The sequence below is a fragment of the Anopheles merus genome, chromosome 2L (genome assembly GCF_017562075.2).
Source record: "Anopheles merus strain MAF chromosome 2L, AmerM5.1, whole genome shotgun sequence".
NCBI lineage: Eukaryota > Metazoa > Arthropoda > Insecta > Diptera > Culicidae > Anopheles > Anopheles merus.
In genome coordinates, this window is record NC_054083.1 from 34,707,819 (window position 1) to 34,734,029 (window position 26,211).

General features: G+C 45.3%; 1 protein-coding gene across 3 annotated transcripts in view; it reads left to right on the forward strand.

Annotated features, from left to right (window-relative positions):
* Positions 1-24,174, forward strand: part of LOC121591692 (tyrosine-protein kinase Src64B) — a 67,231-nt gene extending 43,057 nt beyond the window's left edge. For all 3 annotated transcript variants that reach the window (XM_041912493.1, XM_041912496.1, XM_041912494.1), the window contains exons 3-6: positions 18,991-20,451; positions 21,946-22,159; positions 22,238-22,491; positions 22,570-24,174. In XM_041912493.1, the coding sequence (XP_041768427.1) occupies positions 20,226-20,451; positions 21,946-22,159; positions 22,238-22,491; positions 22,570-23,492 (1,617 nt within the window). In that variant the 5' untranslated portion in view covers positions 18,991-20,225 and the 3' untranslated portion in view covers positions 23,493-24,174. The remainder of the gene's footprint in view (positions 1-18,990; positions 20,452-21,945; positions 22,160-22,237; positions 22,492-22,569) is intronic.
* The last annotated feature ends 2,037 nt before the right edge of the window (positions 24,175-26,211 follow it).

Consider the following 26,211-nt stretch of genomic DNA (forward strand, 5'->3'; position numbering starts at 1 on the left):
ATACACGCTCTCGTTCACGTTTTGTGCGCAACCAGGCGAATGCACCACCCCGGAGCATATTACGCGGGTGGTGTTATTTTTCGAGTGCTGTAAAGAATCGTCTTTTTGGGAAAGTTTTCAGAGTTGACAGAATATAGGTAGTTGTAGAGCTGTTGGATTGAAATGGTTGTTTTTGTGAACACCACCACATCTGTATTGCCGGAATTGTTAGAAGTGGGAACCTTAAATTCCAATGAGCACTTCTCAAATTTGGTACAGAGTCAAAACGATTCTACCTCGTTGGTTTGAATTGCCTGAAATGTGGTCGTCGTCGTCTGTCATCAAAGTTCTTCGTTTTTCAAACGCCGTGTGGTTTATCAAATCATTGCTCGTCTGTTGTCTTCGTCATACATTAGACACGCCATGGAATAGTGTTACATCGTTCGAAACAGTCGTGCGCGAGCTTTGGCGACGAAATATTTGTATAATGTTAATCCAATTTTCTCGGCCTCATTTCTTGCCCGTCAGCAGGTTTACACACCACACCGTACACAGAGCGTGTGCTGTGTCTTGGAGAAAGGATACAGAGGCGTGACAAAACTGCGCTAGTAGCATATTCCATGTCATAAAATCCGCCAAGAGAGCACGATCTCTCTCTCCTCCCCGATCAAGACAAGGCATCCTTTCACCGCACCGCAGAACACCCTGTTAAGCTTGTTAAGGTGCCTGTAAACTGCTGCGAAAGATGACAAGCGCACCCTGTGCAGAACTGAGGGCGCAAAACTTTGCCCAGCGTCAGCAGCCGCAGGTGTCATTACCGATAACAATGGGAGTTTAATTAAAATTTCATCAACCTTTTTGACACTATTAGTACATCGGTAGTCGTTGGTGGGAAGGGTGTAGAATAAAGGGTAAGTATGTCCTGTGGAAATCACGCTCTATTGAAGAATGACAGACCTTTTCTCGCGTACGTGTTGAACCCGATTTTGCAAGATTGGTTACACAACTGCATCCTTTGCTTGCACAAGCAAAGCAGCTGGAAGTGATTGTCACTAACATTAAACACTAATCTTTCGCTCTTGTTCATTCACTTACGCGAGGGTTATCTTTATAAAGGGAGGGTGCCTTATTGGGGTTCGCATGTGGCGCATTAAAACGAAACGGAAGAAAGAGCTAATCCTCACTGCTCCTTAGCAATAGCAGGATGCAATTTGTCGCATCAGTAGCTCAAAAGAATCAGCCAATATCTGTGTGTGTGTGTCAACTCGCTTACAAAAGCTTCACTACTCTATCTTGCAGCAAGCCCGCTTTTGTGGAAACGAAAATCGTTTCCAGAACAAAATGAGCATCTTTGTGTGCTCGCTCCGGTACACGCGTCCCCAAAGCGATAATAACGAACTCTCTTCATCTCAACTTGTGAGCTAAATGGTCACGATGATGATGATGATGATGATGCTGACATCTATCATATGGGTCTGTTCAGTGCCAGTATTGAATGAGAAAGCCCTCCCCAGATAGATAGGTGTTGTTGAATGGAGCGTACTGTTGTGTGTCTGCTGTGTTATTAGTGGCGCATATCGTCTTTTCACTGGCATCAAACTGCTGGAGAGCGCATACTGTTGCCATCGCCATCGTGTTTTCTTCCGTGCATTACCTGCATGATTTCGTCTATGTGTGTGTGTGTGTATGCTCCCTGAGAATAGAAGAATCAAAAGAGGGGTGAAGTAAGTGAATGCAAAACGTTGTTAGCACTGATAAGAGGAACATCGTCAAAAGTTCGTCCGCCTGACGAGCGAAGTTGTGTAGTGGAGTAGTTTTTGCCGTTTGTGTCGACTTAAAAGGGGGAGAAAGAGAGAGGAGGGCATTGGCATATAATAGGAGTCGTTGATACTTTTTCCTATGCATTTTGAGCCAATTACAGTACGGTTGAATGTAGGGCACCACAGCACACACTACACCCTCTCCGTGTGCTCTGTATTGTAAGTAAATTAGCAGGATCCTCTTCCAGTTCAGAGTTTTCTGAGTGATAGCTGTTACTAGTTAGAAAATGCTGGAAGTAGTATTACATGAGCCCAATTCCAATGGGTAACTCCGTGATTGGCTTAGGTGTGTGTGTGCTCCTAGCGAAGAAATACGATTCCTCCCTTGAGGTTGTACGCAGTGCCACACTTAGAGACACACGTGTACCTTGTTCGTTGAAGGTGAAAAAACTTTAAAGCGCTTTTTCGGAACCCGGTTAACACGAGCTCCTCTCCACTTAACACTGGGTGACATCCGGGTGTTGATGGAGGTACGTTTTGCAAACCAACCCGAACATAACGTCAAGCGGTTTGGTTTGCTTTGATGTTGTGCATTGCTTTGTTTAAGCGTTCGTTGATAAGCGGCGGTTTGTGATAGAACTGCTGGTTGCATTATGTTGCAATGCACAAGCAATTATATTGTTTACTTCAGTGTTTACAATTACAAAACAGACATTCAATTTCGCATCTGAAATTAAATTTCAATTTTCTTTCTTTGGGAACATGATCGGGAATTTACGTTTTTAATTCACAACAGTATATTTAGAGCTTCTTTCCAATAGATCACAATGTGGTTCGGTTTACTAAATGTAAAAATTTTACCCAAAAGCTGCTTAGTTAAAATTCTAAGAAATTCTCTTATTTGTTGTTATTATGTCTTCTACTTCCTTTACATAGCATATGGTACCTTTTGGGCCGGTTCAAAGAAACACCAAAACATATGTTCTCCTTTGAAGTGAAACGATTGTTGCCGCCGCCCTTTAATCTGTTTCTGTTTTGGAACACCATGTGGCCTTTTGGGATTGAGAAGAGACACTCTTTTTTTTGGTTCTGGATGTGTTTTGTAACAACTGAGAACCAACACCTGTTTCTACAAACAACAATTTTGGAAGTCTTCTTTAATTCACACTCGAGTTTTAATCTATGCTGATTTTTTTTTTTTAAATGATTGTAGCATAATTGCACACAGAATGATTCTGTTTTCTGACTGAAATGAAAAGCAAATCTGCAAAAAGCAGAAGACCATAGGGTTGAAAGACAAACAGGTGCCGTGAGTTGGCGGCAATGCGGAGCAAAAAACATGTAATTTATAGACGCTTTTAATGATCGCACGCCGAACCCGGAAATGTGTGTGTTGCGCTATAAAAGAGCTGATGTGTTTAAGCTGCAATTCAGCTGCATTTATAACACCTTTGCGTTGAAGGATGGGAAAGTTATATTTTTATTGCATCCACCGGCGTTGAATGTTGTGATGGCGTGTGTGTTTTGTCGCTCTTGCTTTAGCGTATGCGCACGGAAACGCTTTACCGAATGATATGATTTCCCGTGATGCTTACCTTTCATGATGCATCTGTGCATGTGTGTGTATGTGTGTCGGCTTCAAAGGTACTCCCTTCGTAGAGGAAGCGCCTTCTGAACGGTTGACACCATTTGGGACCACCGGCCCAAACGATGATGCATGTCATTTGGGCGGCACTGGGCAAAAGGCACGCGTGTTCCGCCAGATAAACGATCCGCCCCGATGTGTGAGGTCACGTATAGTTATGTTGTACACCCACACTAGCTGACGGCTTGCACGACCGGCTTCCACCCACCCCGGCACACGTGCTTAATAGCATAAATTCTCGCCCATTCAACCCCGGCGTTCGTCGCCCATTCGCCGATCGTCAACAACATGATGATTATCATCACGCAGCAGCGCGACGCGAACACTTTCTCGACGGTAGATTTTGAATTTAAATTGCATAATGGTATTCATTAGGGAACGGGCGAGTGTGTGTGTGGTGTGTGCATGGTTCGGCAACCTTTCTATCGTTTGTCACTTTACACACACACGCGCACGCACCGGTGCAGAGCGTCATCGTCATAGGGGGAACCATATCGCGTAGAGGCGGCAGATAGTGGTGGTGTGTAGCATTGCGACAGCATTAAATTTTGTTTGCCTCGTCCAACCTATGCTGCGCTTCTAGCGAGGAGGTGATCTTTAATGTGTGATCAGAAAATATTATACTGCGATGCGATTGGGAGAGGTCACATCAGTATCAATAAAGTAGTTTTGAATTATATTTGTTCGTTTTTTTGTATCTGCTGTAACCTTCTAAGACGTAACTTCGTAGCACCTCCATATGATTTATTGACATTATTTAATTGTTCATATTTAATATTCTCCTTTTTCTCTTTGTTTGCAGGTAATTCAGATACTTGAAGTGCGAGGGTGTAATCAATAATAATAGGAACATTTTGTGTGAGTAATAATTTATTAGAATATTGTGGAATTCAATATCAAACATCTCAGAACAAAAATCTGCAACTCCAACAAGCTATAGAGACTTTACTGAGCGCAGTTGTATAATGTCTTTTTGGGGACTTGGTTGTTTAAATTTCTATGGCGTCACTGTGGAGATATTTACAAGCATTATGGACGTATTACAAAGCTGACAAGCTCTGTAAGTTAGTGACCAAGGCCTGAGGTTGTTTCACAGTCGTTATCAAGATGTGATGATTTTTAATGGTTCCATTTAGGAGTTTCTGGAAGACTTCAAAAGAATTCTGAATATGTTTATTTCGATTGATGATTATGGTTCGATTTGGATTTAAAAAAAGATGACTAATGACTAATGGTTCATGGTATAGAATACGAACTATACAAAGATTTGTCAGAATTCAGGTTTTTTTATGAAGTTGAGCTGAATCTCACCAAGAAATCGTTGCTAATTTGTTAGTGGATAATTTGCTAATTTGATAGCAACTAGTGGAGCTTAATTTGAAACAAATCAGTTATAAGACCTCAAATGCAATGTCATCAATAACATCTCATCTTTAACAGAATACAAGATGCCTCTATTGATAACAGTAACTGCTGAAATCTTCTCAACTTAGCCAATAATTCACCCTACCGATCGGCTGCACATTAGCAGCCGATCTCCGCTTGTTCCGTTGCCTGCAGAAATAGGTCGGAAACGACCGAACCCCTTGCCCCTTGGTACCAGTGGCCAGCAATACTCACGAACGGGGTCATCAGCGTCATTCGACGTCGTCATGTGTGTCTCTTGTTTCTCTCTTACTCTCGGCCCTAATGGTTCCGTTCCTTCCGATGCATCTCCATAAGAGGCGCGCCATCATGAGGTAATATTTAAATTGGTGTACCAAATAGAGAGGTAACCCTGTTTCAAATGTTTACGGTCCCCCGGAACGGTGCCGAACGTAACGGAGCAGCAATTGCACAGTTGCGGAACGATCCCGCAAAACCTGATCCCTCGGAGGTGTATTGGTGGAACATCACGGCCAACCAGCCAAACAGCCAACCAGCTGTGCTGAACGGTCTGGTATTTGCGCTACTTTTACTCTGGATAGCGTCCCGGGACGAGTGTGCCGCATTCTGGAGGATCTGCTCGCGCAATAGAGGTTAAACATCAAGAGGGTTCGGTTTAGAGAGTGGTAGGGCCTTTAGTCGGCAGGGTTAAAACGATTGGAGCAAAGTAGTTTGTAGCTCTTTAATTAGCCCCAGCTGGGGTCCATATGCGTGTTGTTGGGAAGGGTTTTGGAAACAGCGCCAATTAATGGCATTTCTAATCCCACATCAAAACGCATTTGTTTGTGTGTTTATCGTTCCGCAGAGGGAGTAAAGAAGTGCAGGCTTTCAATGTGTTTACTACGATAGAGGCAGCTATCGAGAAGAGGCCTCCTATCGATCGGTTATGCTCGTTCGGAGAGAGAGAGAGAGTCGATTGATTCAAGATTATCATTGATGCTCCAGACACTAATGTAAACGTCAAGGTTGTTGTTCGCTTTCTTAACCCGCTCGCTTATCATACTTTTTTATTTCTTCCCATCCCCCGAAATGAAGACGAGATGTGGTGGACCTTGCAAAAGGCCGTTTGGTTAGTAGGTTAGCTTGCGGCATTTCCACCACCGGAAACCGGTCTCTTCTCGCTCTGGCTCTTGCTCCTGCTGTCCGCATTTCGAACTATATTTATTCCGACGATGGAGCCCCACACCACGCGCCGGTGAAAGGAGAAGTGTGAAGTGGTGGAGTGTGTGTTTCGTATGGGTAGGTAAACCAAAGAAGAAACAAAAAAAAAACAATGATCAGTCCGCGAGGATCATCCCTTCTTCGCAGTTTCACCGCACGCAAGTGGTCCGAAACGATGAAGAATGGGTATGTACGCGCGCGAAAAAGGCCTCTCTAATGGTTCCTAAATGCTCTTTTTTTCTACTCTGCTGCTGCGACGGCATGATGATTTGCGCAAGAGTAGGTAGCGATCGTGTAACTATAATTGAAAACCGAAACGCACTCGAAGCAGAAACGGCTGACCAAGCATCACAACCACCACCACCGCCGAGCTTTGTTTTCCTTTCACAGCAGAAATGCGTTTTCTCAGGGAATGAATTTTCGCGTGCACCTCTTTTGCGCGCTACTTCTCATCGCGCTTAGATGTTCGGTGCGATCCTGCATGGTACGTTGGTTGGCACGGTTGGGTTTCTGATTGATATCTGTTCAGATCTCGCACTCTTTCTCTCTCTGTCGCTCCTCGTGTGTGTGTTGTTTCTCGTGATGAGCAGCGTGCGCATGGGTATGCTGATTTATGCTGCGCTCTTTCAACACGAGTTAGCGATCACGACTCGAGCGCCTCTGTGCCCCATGTTCGGCCAGATGTAGGTCAGTTGATGGACGGTAGATTTCAGGAAATCCGCCACCCACTGGACTACTGTCCCTGTACTGTGTACTCCAATGTTCTTTCAATGTACCTTCCAACATTAACCCACCCCAACCAGCTAATGTGTTGTGTTGTTGATTGCATCTCCCATTGCGAGAGGATGTGCCCGGAGCCGGCTGGAAGTTCGTGTTGGTCACGACGCGATGCATACTGTCTAACCGTCTGAACAAATCGTCTGTGGGCTGCGACTGAGGTTGAGCTATCATCATCGATACAGTGTTTCGATTTGAAAGTGGTGTTCTTATCGGTTCACTCTCATCGGGAAACCAATTGATCGTGTGGTCACCCTTCGAAGAATCCACAACGGCTGTGGCAATTTGGTTGGGGACCACCCTATACAAGGGTGAATGTATACCTTGGTTTTTTTTTATTAATTCTTGCCAACCCAACCGTAGACAGACTAGAAGACAGCCCGAAACCTAACTGTAGTTACCAGGTCCGTCCGAAATGCAAATAACTGTTATCATCGAACGGCCTGGCCCGGTCTTTGGACGCTGGCTGTGATGGTGGCACACGTGTGTGCAGCTGGTCGCGCGCTGGTCGTTCGGTCAGCTGCCAAATGTTGTTGCGGTTGGAATGTGGTTCGGAGACCTCCTCCTGCTAACGCTTTTTTGGTGCCAGCTGCATCGACGGCGAAACGTGTCTTGGGATAGAATCTATCGCACGGTTTTTAATCGTTTAATCGCAAAACTTGCCTTTCCCCACACAGACTTGGCGGAGGAGGTTAAGGACGCAAACGCATGGGGTTGTTTCTACAGGGCTAGTATTGCTATTAAATTAGTGGTTGCTTTAATGCTCAGCTGTTGTTGGAGGGTGAGTGTTATCTAGATGTGTGTAACCATTTCTAGAACGAACGGGTAAATGCTTTTGTCGGGTTGTGTGACATGAGTTATTTATGTAAAACATGCATCTTGGTGGGGCTATTTCATTGAAATCAATGGATGTCTTTACTGAAGTTTTCTTTTGCGGCATCTTTCTCAGAATGAAAAGCCAATTTTTTACTGTTACTCGACACAAACAAAGTATTCTATTTTATGTTCAATGTACTGACCTATTCAACATGTTAATAATTAACTTTGATAAGCAATTCAATCCCCTAAAGCATGATCGCTTCTGTTAGTCTCTCTTCTGACGAGTTAGAGGATGTCAGAGAAAGCCTCAGCTCCTCTGATCTGAAAAATGATCTCACTCATCATCTTCATCGCCGCTAGAACAACGTCGTCATCAACGGCTACATCGTTGCCTGAAGTTGATGGAGTGTATAAAGGCTGCAGTGTATGAATTTAGACTGCCTTAAATTCAAACATTTCATTATACTTCAACGCATTAAACAATAATCCATCTGAAATCTGAAAGTCAATTTTTGGTTCCTTCCACCGTGAGCTCTTTGGCGTGAAAATCAATCAGTGGTTCGAAGAAAGCATACCAAAAACCCGCTGCCGTATTGGCTGATTTCTCTTTTATCTATAAAAAGCCTGTTGTTGCTGCTGCTCGCCCTTATGGTCTTTAAGGGACAACAGTCATCACGATGTGTATAACTCATCGCCACAAGGCTCTATTGCGCGTCTGTGAACTACGGCGGTTTCCACAGTACCGGCGTGGGCGAAGATTGTATTTGCTGACCGTATAATCAGCGACAGACGGGTTTTATGTTCGGAACTGCTCGAGGAAAAAGCATCAGAAGTTCGTGTTTGTGTGTGTGTGTGTTTGTGCAGAGTGATGCGATTTTATCGATTCGACCGACTGACTACTCTCGGTGCGAACGCATTTCCTGCTGTTGTTGACACGAAACCCACTGTGGCCAACTGTTAAAACATTAGCGATCGGCTGTCCCCCGTCCCCGCTTCTACGGGGTTTTTGGAAAAATTGGCAGACGCGCATCGCGTGCGTGTGCCCTTTTTTATGTTTTTATTTGTCTTTCCTATCTAAGCACTCTGGCACTCTCGGGGTCTCGGGTGAGGGCAAGTAGAGTACCCTATCGACCGGCATTTCGGTCAGATAAGTGCGACGAAAATGTTGATGATGCGGGCCATGGAAATGTTTGAACTGTTTTCATGCATTCCTGGCCATTCCCCCCCCCCCCTCTTTTTCTAATGGTATTGATACAATGTCTCTAATAGATGGCGTACGGTGTAGGGATGTATTCTGGGTGCTGTCTGGTTAATCCGTCGACGAGATAATATGTGGTCGCGCGCATTATGGCGTCGCCAGGCCACAAGTGTAGGTCCCCCCGCCCTGGGGCAGCACCATCTGGGGGTGGGTTGGGAGGGAGATACACGGATGAATGTGTGTCCACAAAAATTAACCGAATACAACAGTGTACACATATCCATTTTGACGATACTAGGAGGGACTTAGCAGACATATGGTACTGGTGTTATATTGGAGTGTTTGTTTTTATGTTGCTCTTTTGTACCCCCGCTGAAATGGGGGTTCCGAGGAGTGTCCAATTTTCTGCTGATGGGTTTGTCTATCTAGGCACATCAAACCGCATTAAGCTTAGCATTTGTTTTAAAGGCAATTCCATGCGCTAAGGTTTTACTGTGATAGAAACGTCTTTGACAGGTTATCGAGATATGGAGAAGACCATGCGGCGACCCCAACGTTAAGAACATTTCACATGATTATCATGTCGCCTGAAAGACGACATCAAAGGTTGAACTTTTCTTCTTTTGATGGCTTTGTCGGTTTAAACGGTTTCTTTTTTCCTATTTAACCTTTTTTTCTGTTACTAATCACCAAGATCACCGATCACACGGGCATGTGATAATCCCGGCTACGACTTTGTTCGCCGTAAGTGATTCTAAGTTAGCGATTTCTCCAATCCCGAGAATGGCGCTTTGTTTTGTTTCGGAATTCTTTTTTTTTAACATCTCCTTGTGGCTGTGGTTTAATGTGAAGATGGTCCCACCATCACAAACGTCGAAAAGCAAACGAAATGAAAATCCTCTCCATTTCGGTGTGCGCGACCGCGACCGCGCGTGCTCGCGATGGCGCGCCGTTCATTGCCGGATGTTTCCGAAATTGGATTAAAGCAGAATCGTTTCAGGGATTGGCTGTCGCGTTCGGGATTTTAGGCGAACAGATAGATAGTCCGAGACTCCACATTATTGGGCGCTTCCCCACCGTGTTCAAGCTATCGAGGATTTCGGTGCGATACTGTCGTTCATTAGGGTGATTAAGAGCGCGATGTTGTCATGAACGTGTGTGCGCGGTGCAGCGTCTGTTCTGACTATTGGACCGTTGTCTTGGAGCTAAACAGCAATAGGAAACCATGAAATGTGATGGGTCAACTGTACAGGGAGAGAGGGGAGTTGATTATTGGCGTTTTTGGGTTTCCTTTTCTTTTAATGGTAAATTAATTGAAAGGAAATTAGTGGCGCAATGTCTGAGGAACGCGTTGGTTTTCAGTTTCCGAAACTGAGAACAAAGACTTAGTGCGCTGATGTGTTTCGTTTGGCGTATCTACAAAATGAACCTTTTAAACCAATGTTTTTGAAAAGCTCATCAAACTGTGAACGAGAAGGTTTTAAATTCTTTGTTCTTTACATTTTAATTGAAATACTTTGAGATCATTCTTGAACTTGTAATGACCCTCTTTGCACTCATCAGTTGACTAAAAGATCTCAGATGTTGAATCTTCTTAGCAATATTATGGAATTGAATCCAAATTGACCTTTAAGTTTCGCAGCTCAAAATTAATATTTCTCTATGAGTATGGTTTAAGCCCAACAATTTCCATTTTTGATTACGATACATACTTTTAAGTCCTAGCATCCTGCTCTATGGGCAAAGCATGGTAAATTCACACGAAAAAATGAACAAACAACGTACTTGTACCGTTTTTGTTTCTCATCCAATAAATTTCCCCATAATAAACATCATCAATGCAAATATCCTGTTGCAACTGCTGGGCTTCCGTTCTTAAGGTCTAATGCCCTCCAGACATTGGTTTTGGCTCGCTATCTCCATCTCCTGCAAGCCAACCATCAGCCTCCCCCCCAGGGGGTATACGCATAGGCCTGGGTAATAAATTCCCACTCGACTTCTCATCGTAGAAGCTTCTCGCCTCCATATCGGGTTCCTGTTCCGATCTCTGTTTGTGGCGTCTTCTTTGCCAAGGCGCACCCGAAATAGCATCAGAAGCCCATGTGGGCCCACACACATGTGCACACACGCACAAGCTTCCTATCATCTGCGTGTATTTGCATTAATGGAATTGTTCTCTTAAAGCAGCGGCCTTCTGCCTACACCAAGCAACGTGTTATGCTCTAGCAGCATCGTTATTCTTAATACAAACGATCCTCCTTTCCCCCCCTTGTGTATGTGCGTCTTGTGCAGTGTACATGCGGGACCAGTGTTTGGTTTCGCTGCATCTATGAAGTGCTCTGCCGTAAGAGGATTGAACCCGAACAGTAAGCCAAAGAAGAGGAACAACAGACATCTGTACGCAAAAGAAAACAAAAAGTAGCGATAAGAAGGCTTTATTTTCTTTCGACCACACACACACGGCACGCACCCACAAGCTCTTCCAGCCAGGCATCTTTGCTGGCTTTGCGTGTGTTTTGCTTGTATAAGGTTTTTCCTTCTATTTCTTAGAGCTACTCTAGCTAGTCCCCGTTAATGCGCTACGGTCCGTTTTAAATTGATCTAGCCACGCACCACGACAGGTGGTGGTGTAGTGCGTTGGTTTGCCTTTTTGGACTGTTGCCTTCGACGGGTCGGTCGGTCCGTCGCATCAAGAAGCTCTTCTCACCTTTTTTTTTTTGTGCGTGTGTATCTTCGCGGTGTTGCACATCGAGGTGTCCAAACCGTCACCTGCAGCGGGAATCACACTCGACTTAGTTGCTATCCTTTGGGAGGGGAGATGGCAAGAAGAGACCTCGTACGCACATCTGCTGCGCCTAGTGTACTGCTGGTGCTGGTGCTGCTTGTATAAGATGTGTGCGGTATCTTTGAAAAGCTGGTCGAGTGAGTCGATAATGATGATGATTTACCGCGGTGGGGTGTGGTGATGCTATCGAAACTGAAGTGCCTTCCCGACCGCCATGTGGTGAGTGCCATTTGTGCGTACTTGAAGCGATTATTTACTGAATTATTAAACCAACAGTAACGAGAGAGCGAGAGTCGTCATAATTATCAGCTTTCAGCTATTTATATTCTGTACAGTTTATTTTATCAGAATAGAGTATTGGGAATGAAATAGCCTTGGTACAGTAATGGACAGCTGAACAACTTGACCGACTTCTTAGTTAAATCTTGAAGTGGTTACCCTGTCACCTTACATCATTGACCTTATAATGCCTTTGTTGCAAGTAAGATACACAATCTGATAACTAGAATAATCTATTTCAATCAAACCCACTCATGTACAGCAATAAATATCTCTGCCGGAATAATTACGAATCAGTAACACGCGCGCGCCACAAAGAGGATGTCACTGCCCTATGAGACAAGTCCATCCACTTCCGGGGTTAACCCTCCTCCCAGCCTAGTTTGTCGGCTTAGCAAAAGCTCTGTATATGCTTATGTCAATACGATGGCACTCCTTATCTCCTGTCCACTTGTTCCTGTCCCAGCGTCACTGTTTGGAGTCGGTGGCTGACGGCAACCTTGAACTTTATGCTACTACTGTCAACCCTCTCATTGCCACGCCATTGGACATCCGAGGACCCCGTTGGCACTACCACCGAGGTGAAGGTTTCCATCTCAACTCTCGCCCCACAGGCCCCACGGCGGGGGCTCTCTACTTCCAGCTGTGCGAAGTAAAGGGACGCAAAAGTGTGAAGGCGTGACATTACAAAAGACGAAAGCGCTAGCTACTGCTGTGTGGTTTAGTTGAGCGCACCGAATAGGAGCCAACTCCTGGCACGAAAGGAGAACTTTACTCTGTCAGGTGTGCTCAAGTGTTTATTAGCGTTTCTTTTAGTTCCTTTTTTTCGACCATGTAACCTACTTTATTACTTCACATGATCCCCGTAAGGAATGTGGAATGTGTTACCTTTCGCCCAGGTTATCGGTCACGTTACATCTAGCGTGTTGTGATGGATTTAACATTTTCGGTGCATTAAAACAGACCCTGAACGACAAATATTCAACACTCCACTGACCATTATTGTGCAAGCCGGCGACGTGCTCCACAACTCGCGTGTGTTTGCTACGCTTAATGACCGGTTTGTAACGTTCCACAAGCGGAAAAACTAAACGATTAGGAAGACGTGAATGATGGTACTGGTGGTGGTGGTGGTGGTGGTGGTGGTGGAAGCGTGTTGTGCCACAAAAAATAGCTCACTTCCCGAACTGCCACCACCGACTCCTAATGTGCACGGATGGATGGGATGTTGGGAAATGAAATATTACTATTTGTCATCGTGCTCGAAGGACCAACGTGTGGTGCGTTACTAGTTGAGAGGGTGGTGACGACGACGACGACACCATGACGGGCGTCGATTCTCTCCTCCATCGCAGTTTCACGGCCTCCAGTGCCTGGGTGTTGTGTCCGATCGATCGATAACGACCGGTGGGAATATGTATATTTATTTGCCACCGTAGTTTTTTTTTTCTTTTCGGCAATGAATGGTGACAATCACGCTGGCGACAACGATTACTTCTCTCTCTCTCTTTAGCTACCTTTGGCAGTATGTGCCCAGGTAAGAGAGTCGATACTGAATGTGATATCGATATATATATTCTTCCTGCAAGGTGTGGATGAGTGTTGTTGAAGAAGAGACACGTTTTGACAAATTACCCTTAGCGTCTGGCGAAAGGGCCATTAAAAATGGCAATGAGTAGCAAACGAACCTTCCAGCTCCCTCAAAATCCTACCAAAAAAAAATCAGATATTCCAGACGTATAGCACCGAGATTCGCAGCAGATGATCATTTTTCTTACCATCTGTCATAAATTTCTGCCCGGTCCGGAGGATTTCTTGTTCTGTGGCAGCAATTACGCGCCAATTTTTTTCCTTCTTTGCTGCTCGAATGTCTCATTTTGAAAATGTTTTAATGGCATTCCAAAATGTACAATCGAAATTGATAAACGGTAAGGCCGGTATGCGATGGGTGAGAAATTTGTATAATGATGGCAGCTTTAATCTAAACAAAGAATAATATTTGAATAATGGCTCTCAGTATAATAGCCTTTGCGTTTGGAGCTGCTTTCAAAACTTTCGAAACAATAAAGTGGCTTCGAAATTAAACAACGCTCCAGATGTACGGTATCCTTCACGTGACGTCATAAGGGGTGTATGTAGTTTACTTCAGCATGTATGTGACGTTACGAGCGTTAGCACCGTTATGATCATAACAGCATTACTTGATGGCTCATACCGAATCTTGATGACCACCAATTCTACATGATTCACGAAATCAAACCTTTGAGTCAATATTTTTTAATAGCGATATTTGTTTTCCACTATCTTTATCCATTACTATAAGTTCAAACACTAAAGTTTGCTAGAGAGAAGTACGGTGAAATTCAAATTCCATCTGTAAAATTTGATCCCAAAGCCTCAATCGTTAAAGAACATAGAAATATGCGACTAAATGTTGTTTTATAAACGGATTCAGTCGAGATTTTGTCCACGTTCTAACTTGTTGCTATCCTGCATGTTATTAATTGTACTATTGAGTGGTTCTCAAGAACCAACACTAACTGACAATATGAATCCATCCTCATACTATGCTTGAGAATGCTTTGTTTTCTTGTTCATTTGGCTTTTTTTGAATAATGGCCTGTTGTCATTTAGCTAGTCGTTCTTTGAAGTACTATTTCCATCCCGATCCTAGGAACTCATTTGAAGGTTGATATGCCACAAAAAGATTGCTCAAATCACGTAAACCTTCCCTCGTTTCTGTTAGAAAAATAAACATTAACAGAGCAACGGGACGACGGGATAATCTGCTTCGCCGGCACAACTTCCTTCGCTCGATCAATCTATATAATCCGCTTAAAATATTCAATCATTCATCCGATTTTTCCCGCTCCCCTGCAACAACAGACCAAAGTCTTTCTGCAAAACGCCCCCACGGCACTCTGTGCGTGGGTCACGCTGTTATCTTGTCCTGTTCGATGTCCTGTAAATTCTAGTGCTCAACAACATCAACGTCCTGGAAGCTAAGGTTCTCGAGCCGGCATGAACCACTCGCGTGGCGCATGGAAGGATGATTACGTCCGGTGTGCAATTTCCTCCATCTGTTGCGCGACATTGCGTCAGCGTTTGTGCCAACTGCCTGCTGGAACTGCTGGCTGCCATCAAACTTTTCCGCTTGCCTGTTCGTTTCATTTCTTTACGCTGGCGACGTTTATTGACATGACCGATAATTAGTGGTAGGTTGGTGAGTGGGAAAGGTTGATGTGACGCAATCTCTTCCTGTTTGTACTAAGGGCAAAAGGATATTATCCTTTGGTCTGCGTGTATGTGTATTAGTATCAATAAGCGCACCGGTTATGGAACTTAATGAGGAAAAATATTTATAATCACTTCGCCATTTCACTTTTTCCGGTTGTCGTCTCCTGTTTTTCAATTTTCCACCCTGCGCCGTTTGTTGATTCCGTTGGCGTCGTGTCGAATGGGGTGACATTTATTGGGTGACGGCGCGGTGTGGTGTCATTTGCACGTCATTGAACGACCTGTTGCCCTGGAAAGCGGGAGCCGAAGGACTATGGTGGAATTTGTTTGTTTATTACCGTTGCCTTGTACCATCAAGCACAACACAAGGACGTAAGAACCCATTGGAGTCAACACAAACAGGCTTTGAGGTGATGTTCGTCGGTTCTAACACACTCTGGGACACTTTCATTTGCCCAGTTAGTCAATTTCGTCCTGTGTGGGTGTACAGTCTGCTTTGAACTAGAAAGCTTTCAGCATGGTAAAGCTGTTACGCATTTCATCGCCCAAGGATATTAGACTTCTAAATTTTGTTGTACCCAGGATTGCTACGGCATCGGGCGCAACGTTTCTGATGTTGAAATATCGTTTGGAGCAGATTTTCGGCTTTCTCTGATGAGAGTGCATTTTCATCCAAATGCGTGTACACACACACTTTCTTGTCCCGGAGTTGCCCGGACGTGATTGATGCGTATTTTATGGCTGTGGCATTCATCTATCCGTTCATCATCAAGTAGATTCAGCAGATTATTTTTGCATTTCATCGCGAAGGAGTATCGTGTTGCGAAAGACCTTGGTCATCTTGTTTTCATTCGAACGCGAACGTAAAACGGCTTATAGTTCCCTTGCCGGCTATAGAACCCTGCGAAGTCTAGTCAGAAGATTAAAATCCTCGACTCATTCGGTGCGTTTAAATAACTGTACATTAAACAGCGCGTCCGTGTTGTGGCTGACATTGCATTCCTGCTCTTAGAAGCTGCTATATTACTAGAAATATCTTAATTAATAGCGGTGGTGTGTTCTAGCCAAGCTTGACTACTAGAAGACATCATATAATACATAAATCTAGTGGAATAGTCATAGAACCAAAGTCGAAAATGATCAAAATTACGTATGCTTTTACCATCATCCAGGACTCCTCTCTCGATAGGGAAGCAGTTTAATTTGCACAGGAACTAGGTCACAACTCCAAACTTTTATTACCCAAAACTCATTTCGCTCATTACATTCTTTTTTTCCAACTCCAAACTGGACTCGTTAATAGGCGTTGATGAGGTCTATTAGTATCGCCAGCCAGATTTTAAGTCATTTATCTCATTTCTTCTCCTTCTCCTTGCATTTACATATACATCTCGCAATTCTAGTACAACTCACAATAAGAACGGAAGGAAAAAGAAAGCAAAAAATCGAATAAGTTCACTTACAAAATCGCCAAACAACGGGGGCCAATCAGGTGTGGAGAGCAGTGGAGGAAATTTAAGTGGCATTGCTTATGCTTTGACGTTGTGCCAATTTTATTATTGCTCCTGGTGTAGCGACAGGAATTGTTGCCGGTTGCGCAAATGCTTAAATGCGTGAAAGTGTAATTTAATAATTAAGTTTTACTGCTCCAATGTTAAATATGCGTATGGAGGTAAGATTGTGTGTGTGTGTGTGCGCCTCCGAGCGGAAGTAACGAAACGTCAACCACCGTCTGTCAACGCGACTACTTACCTATTGGGGGACCTTGCTGGGGACAAGTTTTGCTCGAACATGGGGGGGATGAAATTTAACTGCAGCACTTCAAAATTTTGCTCTCATTCAATTATGACGCGTAATGTAGCGTGTCGATTCATAAATCCTGAGTGATGGGCGACTTGCCGATACATTTTTGTATTTGGATTGGTTGTTAGTGAATTTCTTTCCAGTAGTAGGACAGTCGGAAGAGCTTCACCGACGACTTGCGTCAACGTCTTCTCCAAAGAGTTCCGTAATTGGGCTCCCCGTCGTCCGCAAGGAGTCCATGGTCATTAAGAACTTGTTGAAGGATGCTACCTTGAGGGAGAGATTGGAGCGTTAACATGGGAGGGCAATCTGAAATAGCTAAAGGTTATGATTAGGTTGAGCAAATGAAAATTACGCTGTTTTCTATCTTATTTACCGCAGTTGCCGTTTACGGTTTCCGTCTGTATGACTGCGGGTACATTTAAACATTAATGTCACAATTCCACTACATAGAGACATACGGTGAGTGACGCCCGGTACTGCTAAGCCTGGAGTTATAAAACCTGGAGGGGATTGACGTCCGTGATTCGTTGTGGAGAAGGGTGTGGTATGGGAAACACGTGGTATGGGAAACACTCTTTCCTGGATTTATCAATAATTAAAATGCATATGTTTGTAGCACTTACTCCCCGTCTCTACGCCACTGCACCGCACTGCAGTATAGGTAATGCATGGGCTCAAACGGGCGCCATCAGCTTCCTGTACACCCAGTACACGTTCCTCAGTGCAGTGGCCCGACAGTTGCCTTCGTCTGTGTGTTTGTTTCGTACAGATTTCAAATCGTATGCAGCACGCATATGACGAGGGCTGGCGGTACACCGACGGATCGAATGACACACGAAGTGCATATGTGCATCAACTGCTGCTGTTGGGGGAAACCCTTCGCTCGGTTGTTTGAAACCATTCAAAATCCCATCTGGCTTGCACACGCGGGCCGGAGGTAAACGGACTCTCGCATACGGCGGCGCTATATGTTTTCCGTTTTTAATGTCCCTTTCTCGTGTGTGTATGTCCCTTTTCTAGATGTGTGGAGTTTGCGACTTGCCTGGAGCTAATTTAAAAGGACCCTTTTTGTTGAAGGTTAACGTATGCATTTGAAATTACATGCAAAAATCATATCACTGTCCTTCAGTTCCCTTCGAGATCTGATGATAAATCTGTTTTTAAAATGCTAGAGAAATGTAAACCATCAGATCTTTTTATCACCAGAAAAACCATCACACCTTTCCAAGCCACAGCTTTAAGACCCATTTGGTTGGGGGCATCTTTTAATTCCTCAACCGTGTGGCAACTATGGTCCCCAAAGTGAAGCAAACACGTCGTCTTCGTCGTCGTTTTATTTAGCTTCTGGGTGCGAAACCATCCGGTCCCCGAGACCAGTTCCACGGGGCTTGTTGTTGTGTGATTCTTTAATATATGTGCCACACATTGCCCACTGCCTCCGTCCCAAAACTGCTGTAATGTTCTTCAACTACTACTGCTGCTGCTGCTGCTGCTGGTGTTTTGCGGTTGTGCGCGCTGGTACGATGACGGTGGTGGCGTGCAAGAATTACCACGCTATTTCGCGGTGCGATATCTTCGCTCCCGGCTTCGGGGCACAAAATGTTATCCGCGACGCATGGTGGTAGCCGAGGCCTTCACATCTCTTCCCTTCCTCTCGACCGATCGCGCAAATGTTGCTCATGCTTTTTAGATGCCTCTTCCCGATTTGCTGCGCTACTGGTGTGGCGGAGCCGCCACGGCAGCACATCTCGCAGACGTGACGTTCATTTTTAAAGGGGGCGTTTTGGCACCAGACGGCATTACATTTTTAAAATGTGCTTTGGGTATATAGTGTGGTGTGTTCGTATGTTGGGCGTTGATTCGTCCGTGTGTGTGTTTTATTCATAAAAAACCCTCCCGCAATCAAGGAACATCTGAAATGTGAATCGTTTTCCGATGATGGCAAAGCATGTAATCTCAATAAACGGCTATCAAGAAAGAGATTTGTGTTAGAAAGATGTTACCGGGAGAAATCTTTGAAATAACCTTCAATTTTATTTGTAGAACCTACAAATAATGTCTGATACATTATATGGTAATATTTCTCTTTTCTTCTTCTTCTTTTTCTTCTCCAAAATAGATCATCTCTGAACATCTCCCCGTATGGTTCTTCATGCATCCACAACCGGCATCCTGTGAAGTGAAGCGACCAACCTTAAAAGGGAACTTCTACCCCAAAAACAGAAATTCCCGCTGTCTCAAACACACTCTCACGCTAACACTATGATTGCACTGGTCACGGCAAAAGCGAACCGACCAACTACAGCACCGCCGGCAACAGCACCAAAACAGAATCGTTGCAATTTGTCGTTCGGCGATTTGCATACTTGCAGCTGCGGCACAAACTTCCCCGAAGGAATTCTGTTCGTTTAAGGAAGAGGAAACACTCTCTGTGTGTAGTGGCCTCCCAATCAGGGGCTTGGAAAGTTCTCGTCGTCGACGAACAAGCAAAGGACAGCTCGTGTTTTTACCCACAAGGCAGCATAAAGTGTAGAGGAGTTCTGACTGTTGTTGTTGTTCGGTGAAAGTTTCACGTTTTCGCTGGGTTGGCTAATGAAAAAAGTTACCGTCAGCGATTAATACTACTACAGCTGCAACGATCACTATCACCAGTACACGACTGACAGTGAGAAAAAAGGAATAGCTGTGCTGGTGTGTTTATCATGTGAAGAGGCTATTAGTTCGACGAGAGAGGAGATACAAGCTACGAAGAGAAGAAATTAGAATCCATTAATTAACTCGGAAAAACGAAGACCGACCCGACCGCGCATACACAACAAAAAAGGAACCAAACATCAACCGTCCTCTGGTCCATTTGTCCAAGAACCTGCGCTCACTGGTTACCACGTTGCATCGGTTGATTATCCTTTCCCCCCAAATGTGGATTCCTTCAACGAGCATCGCACGTTCACGTCGGTTGTTGTTGTCATCGTCAGTTTCGGCCGGCTCGCGGTTGCCCTCGCCAGCATCATCCTGTCCGTGCGTTTCGGCCGCGTTTGCACCGGTACCGGGCTACTACCCGTGTTCACGAACCGGCAGCCGGACGTGAAAACAAGCAGCAGCAGCAGCAGCAACACGAGCAGCATCACAAACAACCCTCGATAGCTGATACACACCGAGTGTGTATGAGAAAAGCTTGCGGCGCCATCTGAGTTTCACCGTGAAGTGGACCAGTAAAAACCTCAGCAAAAACTCCAGATAACGTGCGCCGTACCGCGAGCACCCGTAGAGCGAGCGGTATCGTTTCGCTTCGTTCCGCCTTTTTCCCTAAATCCGCTCCCCGGTCCTCCGCTGTTTCTTCCTGTGCGTTCAACGATGGGCAATAAATGTTGCAGCAAGCGTCAGGACCAGGAACTAGCGCTTGCCTATCCCGGCGGCTATAAGAAGGGCGACAGCAGCTTCAACTCGAACCTGTCCGGCGGTCCGAAGCACAACAATGGCGGCTCGATCGATTCGCGGTACACGCCCGACCCGAACCGGGGCCAGCTCATAAAGCATCCGAAGGGTGGTGTGGACATCATACGGCCCCGGACGACACCACGTAAGTTTGGGGGGCTGCGTTGGGGATGATTAGGAGCTCCAGTAAGGTTTGGTGGGACTCCATGGGCCGTTTGAAGTGTAGTGTTGTGATTGATTCAGACATCTTAGGCGATTAGTGATTCGAAAATTGATTCTCCAATAATTCATGAATCGCGAAAGATTCATATCTGAAGATTAATGAATTTCCAAAAATTCATGAATCTCTAAATCTTTATGAATATCTGATGATTCATGAATCGTTTCAAAACCTCAGAATCTCAGAATTTCTATGTATTTATTTCGATTCTTGAATCTCTATAGATTTATTAAACTAAAGAGTTTAATAAATATATTTTAATATATATGTTTATGAATATCTAGTCTCTAAAAATCATTTCATGCTGAACTTCAGAGATTTTTGAAGCTTCAGAGACACTGGAATACTTAGAGATTCATGATTCTTTGAGTTCATGAGTTCACGAATCTTTATTTATTCATGATTCTATGGAGATACATAAATCTCAAAGTTGGAGTTTCAGATTCGTCCATTCATTTCAGAAGATTAACTAAGAATCATGAATCTGAATCAGAATTTCCCATCTCTGCTTTGAAGTGCTTCAGCAAATGTTAATCTGGGCAGGATTTTCAGATACGACGTCGTCTGGCCCTTTGTCAATGTTCCTAGGAACTTCAAGTTTGATGACGCTTCTTCAACACACTGCAGGCTTGGATTGAATGCAATCAAAATCTTGCGTTCAATGCGTCCACTATCATCGTCTCTCCAGCGCCTAATGAGTGCTTCCTGTGTCTTTGCGCCTTCCAGTGGCGCAAATTGGCGCTATCGACGTTCAAAATCCAATGTTTCTCATGCGCGCGTCCCGCGCAAGACAAAGAAACGGCCACCAACACCGATCTTTTGTTGTTTGCCACTGTTTTGAAGTGGAATTTACAGAGCGTTAACGCTCCTCCCTTGTCCTGTTCCCGGTGTTCGATTCCGTCCGTGTGCGTGTGTGCCGCTTGTGCAGTGAGTCGCGGCCGCCGCCTCTTATCTATTTGCTGCGCTCTCGACTCGACGCTTGCCATTGAAGCCAGCAGCCAGCCAGCGGCTCTATTGTGGATGATGATGCTGATGGGTGATTACATCAGGGGCAGTGTGCGCTTGTGTTTACGGACCGAATCGCGGGTAGCTAACGGTTTCGGATCAGCACCAGCTTTGGCCTGCTTATCGCTTTCTTATGTTCTTGATATACCTCCCCATACTCCGGGGGTCGCACCAGCAGATGATGTGATGGCAGGCAAAACTGAGCGTGAGCGTGTGCAATATTGTTTGCGATTATGATCCCGCAGGCCGGCTGGAGGCTCATTAGAAAACTACGGGAGTACGCACAACGCAAGAGTATTTATTGTTTTGCTTAAAATGAAAACATCCACTGGGAACACATAACCTCTTCCGGGTATGGGTGATGCTTTGTCGTCTTTTGATTAATTTTTGTTTAACATTTTTTGCTATTTGTAGTTCTGCCCGGTCATAACACACGAAGGATAGTGGTCGCACTCTACAACTACAATGCCCGCGAGGAAACGGACGTCAGCTTCGTCAAGGGCGACCGGATGGAGGTGCTGGACGATACAGAATCCGACTGGTGGCGCGTCGTGCATCTGAAAACGCGCCAGGAAGGGCTCATCCCGTGGAACTTCGTCGCCGAGGATCGCAGCGTTAACAGTGAAGAGTGTGTATCACCTTCTATCCCATCAATTTGGCATCAAATAAATAATGAAAATTACTTTTCCCTTCGTGTCTTTGGCAGCTGGTTCTTTGAAAATGTCTCACGGAAAGAGGCCGACAAGCTGCTGCTGGCGAACGAGAACCCGCGCGGCACCTTCCTGGTCCGTCCGTCCGAGCACAACCCGAACGGGTTCTCGCTCTCCGTGAAAGACTGGGAGGAAAGCCGCGGCTACCACGTGAAGCACTACAAGATCAAACCACTGGACAATGGAGGCTACTACATTGCAACGAATCAAACGTTCCCGTCGCTCCCGGCCCTCGTGATGGCATATTCAAGTGAGTGTGCGGCAGCTTGAGCGAACTTTTGCTACGGTTTTTTTTTTAAATTATATTTTTCCCCCGTTTTTCTCGCAGAGAATGCCCTCGGCCTGTGTCACGTGCTGTCCAGTCCCTGTCCCAAGCCGCAGCCACAGGTGTGGGACCTCGGGCCGGAACTGCGCGACAAGTGGGAAATCAACCGGAACGAGATCCAGCTAATTCGCAAGCTCGGCCACGGCAACTTCGGCGAGGTGTACTACGGCAAGTGGCGGAACAACATCGAGGTGGCGGTGAAAACGCTGCGCGAGGGCACCATGTCGACGCAGGCCTTCCTGCAGGAGGCGGCCATCATGAAGAAGTTCCGCCACAGCCGGCTGGTGGCGCTGTACGCCGTCTGCTCCAAGGAGGAACCGATCTACATCGTGCAGGAGTACATGTCGAAGGGCAGCCTGCTCGACTTCCTGCGCACCGGCGACGGCCAGTTCCTGCAGTTCGAGGATCTGATCTACATCGCGGCGCAGGTCGCGTCCGGCATGGAGTACCTCGAGCTGAAGCAGCTGATCCATCGCGATCTGGCCGCCCGGAACGTGCTGATCGGCGAGAACAACGTGGCAAAGATCTGTGATTTCGGGCTGGCGCGCGTGATAGCGGACGACGAGTACTGCCCGAAGCAGGGCTCCCGCTTCCCGGTCAAGTGGACCGCACCGGAGGCGATCGTGTACGGCAAGTTCTCGATCAAGTCGGACGTCTGGTCGTACGGCATCCTGCTGATGGAGCTGTTCACGTACGGGCAGGTGCCGTACCCGGGCATGCACAGCCGGGAGGTGATCGAGCAGATCGAGCGCGGCTACCGGATGCCGAAGCCGACCGCCCACCACCTGCCGGACGACATCTACAGCCTGATGCTCAAGTGCTGGGACGCGATACCGGACAAGCGGCCCACGTTCGAGTTTCTGAACCACTATTTCCAGAACTTTACCATCACCTCGGAGGTGCCGTACCGAGAGGTGCAGGATTAAGCAAGGGGTGGGGGGAGAGGGGGGGGAGTTGTGTGCCACCCGGTTATTAGGGTTTAAGAATCGTACCAGATGTGTGTGAGTGTGTGTCATGCACAGACAAAGAACACATCACAAACAACGTACCACGTGTTGCGCGCTACTGTTCTTCTTTCGTCCCACGCACGCACGCTTCAATTCTTTCGATCGTTTAAATATTGCTTGGTAGTTGGTTGTGTGCGTTGTTGTCAGATCCTTACCTTCGGTCGGTATCCTTAGCCGCTAGCGATTCTAGGAGTAATAAGGAGAGGCATAATAATAGGTAGAGCCTCCGAACTACTCGCCACAGAAGGTTTCCGCCGGAAGAGCAGATGCGCACAATTTCATCTAATTAGTTAGATGCTGCAATCTTTGCTTTAGTAGAGAGGATACACGACGCCACACACACACCGTAGCTTGACGCGTGTATCCGTTCAGCGCTCCAGTTGCCAACAAATTGATTATCCCCCAGTGGATGGGGGACGGGTGAAGATGGCTTGTGCGTGCCTAGGACACGCATCCTAGGACATTATTCACTGTGCTGGAGGGGTGAAGGTTTTGTTTTAAAAGTGTAAAGCAACCGTTACTGCTAGGAAAATGTGAAATATTTAAGATCACACACACACACACTGCGAGTATGTTAGAGCACAAAACACAGAAACACTGTGTGACACACCAAATCAATCACACACACACACATACCCGATAGTGTAAATTTACATTTTTTGTGTGTGGTAAGGAGGAAAGTGAAAATACAGTTTTTGTGTTTGGTCAAAACTGTATCCACCTACGACGAAGGGCTGTAGCGAGCGCGTACACAAGAAGAACCAGTAGCAAAACGTGTGGTGTGGTGTGAGGGTACAGGCTTTTCCTGAACGTTATTAGTTTTAAAAATGATCGTATATTGCTTAAGAGGAAAAAAAACAGTGAAATCGTTAGTGATTAATGGAAATTCGAGACCTTTGTCTCTAACGCTAATGACAGCTAATGTGTGTGTGCGTGTTTGTATGTGCTGCGTACAGAGAGAGAGAGAGAGAGGAAAAATCATGTAGCTTGCGCGCAAAACGAACGGTCCTCTTGTGCGAGCACAGTAGCGATTAAGGTGTCGTCACCCAGCAGCGGTTAGAAGTTAACTAGGAGGAGGTGGAAAACGATTATGTTCCCTTTTTTCAAGATGGTTAAACGCAATCAGACACATACACACACATACATACAGTAACAGTAACAGCTATTTGTTTCCAATTGTTTGTGCTCTTTTACATCTCTTCCTCTGAATTTCACTCTCTCGGGACAGTACACACCTATAGAACGTACGTTTCGGACGAACAATTCGGACAGAGAGAGAGAGAGAGCGAGAGAAGGGACAACGCGTAAGGAGCTTTAGGGTAAAAGTCAGAAAACGGCGAAGCATAAGGAAAAGAGAGAAAAAAACGAAAGAAAGAAAGAAAAAAAACCAAAGTTCAAATGTTATTCTTCTAATTCTAAACTTATGTGTAAACGTGCGTAGGTTTTGAGACTAATTTTTAAAAACAACAAACGAAACTGACAAAACAAACCAATCAAGCAAGAAGTGCAGCTAAGGCGCGTTAGACGAAGGGACATGGGACTTTCTTGAATCAATGGGAAAGTGTTCGGTTTGTTGTGCGGTGCGGTATTTGTGTAATTATTATTGGATAGTTTTGCCTCCTTCTTCTCTCCTCTAACTCCTCTCTCTCTCTTCTGTTCTGTTCTCTTCGTTGCTCTTTGTTTTTCGTCTCCCTTCTTCTTATACTATGTGTAACTAAAACTAAAAAGGGCAAAAAAGGGGGACGCATAAGAAAGCATAAAATGAACAAAATGAACTGGCCAAGTTAAAAATGTTGTAATGGATAATCAGGCCCGAGTTGTAGCAATTCGCACACAAAAAGACGTGTAGGAGCAGTGAGTGAGTTTGATTCTCACAACTGTTTAGCGGGGCAGCAAAGTAAACGACGGCATTAGAGAATGTATGAAGAGATGCACAACACAAAAGACATTTCCAGTTTGTTTTTAAGAACAACCGCAATGACAGGCATAGTATACCTATTGCTTCTTTGTTGCTTGCGAAAATCGAAGCTGTAGGAAAGCGAAGGCAAATCTCTAGTCCCTACGGTATGTGTGGGTGTGTGCGTGTGTGTATAATGCTGCCTCTCCACAAGCCAATGACAATGCGTGTTTTACATGCAACACAACGTCCTTAAACGATTGTTTTCTCGAAGAGCACAAATGTTTTAGTAGTAGAGATGAGGTGGTGCGCGCTCTATCTTTGAATCAAACGTGTCTTCAAACTGCCATAGAAGAGGGAAGCAAAAAGAGGGGAGGGGTGGAGAGTGCATAGATTGTGCTTCTACTCTACTATTTCACCAACTCTTCCTTCCATTGTTACACATCAATCGGTTGGTCTTTTCCTTTTTTTGGTCAATCTCTGGGCTCACTTACTCTTTTGATACGTCGTTTCGCTGTTGTGAGCCTTTTTTTAGTGTGAACTGAATTAGAAGCGCAAATAGACGAATCTTACTAAAGGGGGAGACAGAGTATGTGTATGTGTGTAGGTATTTTTCTCCTCCATACACAGCGCAAAAGCCACAGACACACAGAACCGGATACAATAATGAACATGTGCATTTCGACAGGTTTCGATCACAAACCCATCCACATACACACACACACACACATACAAAGCATA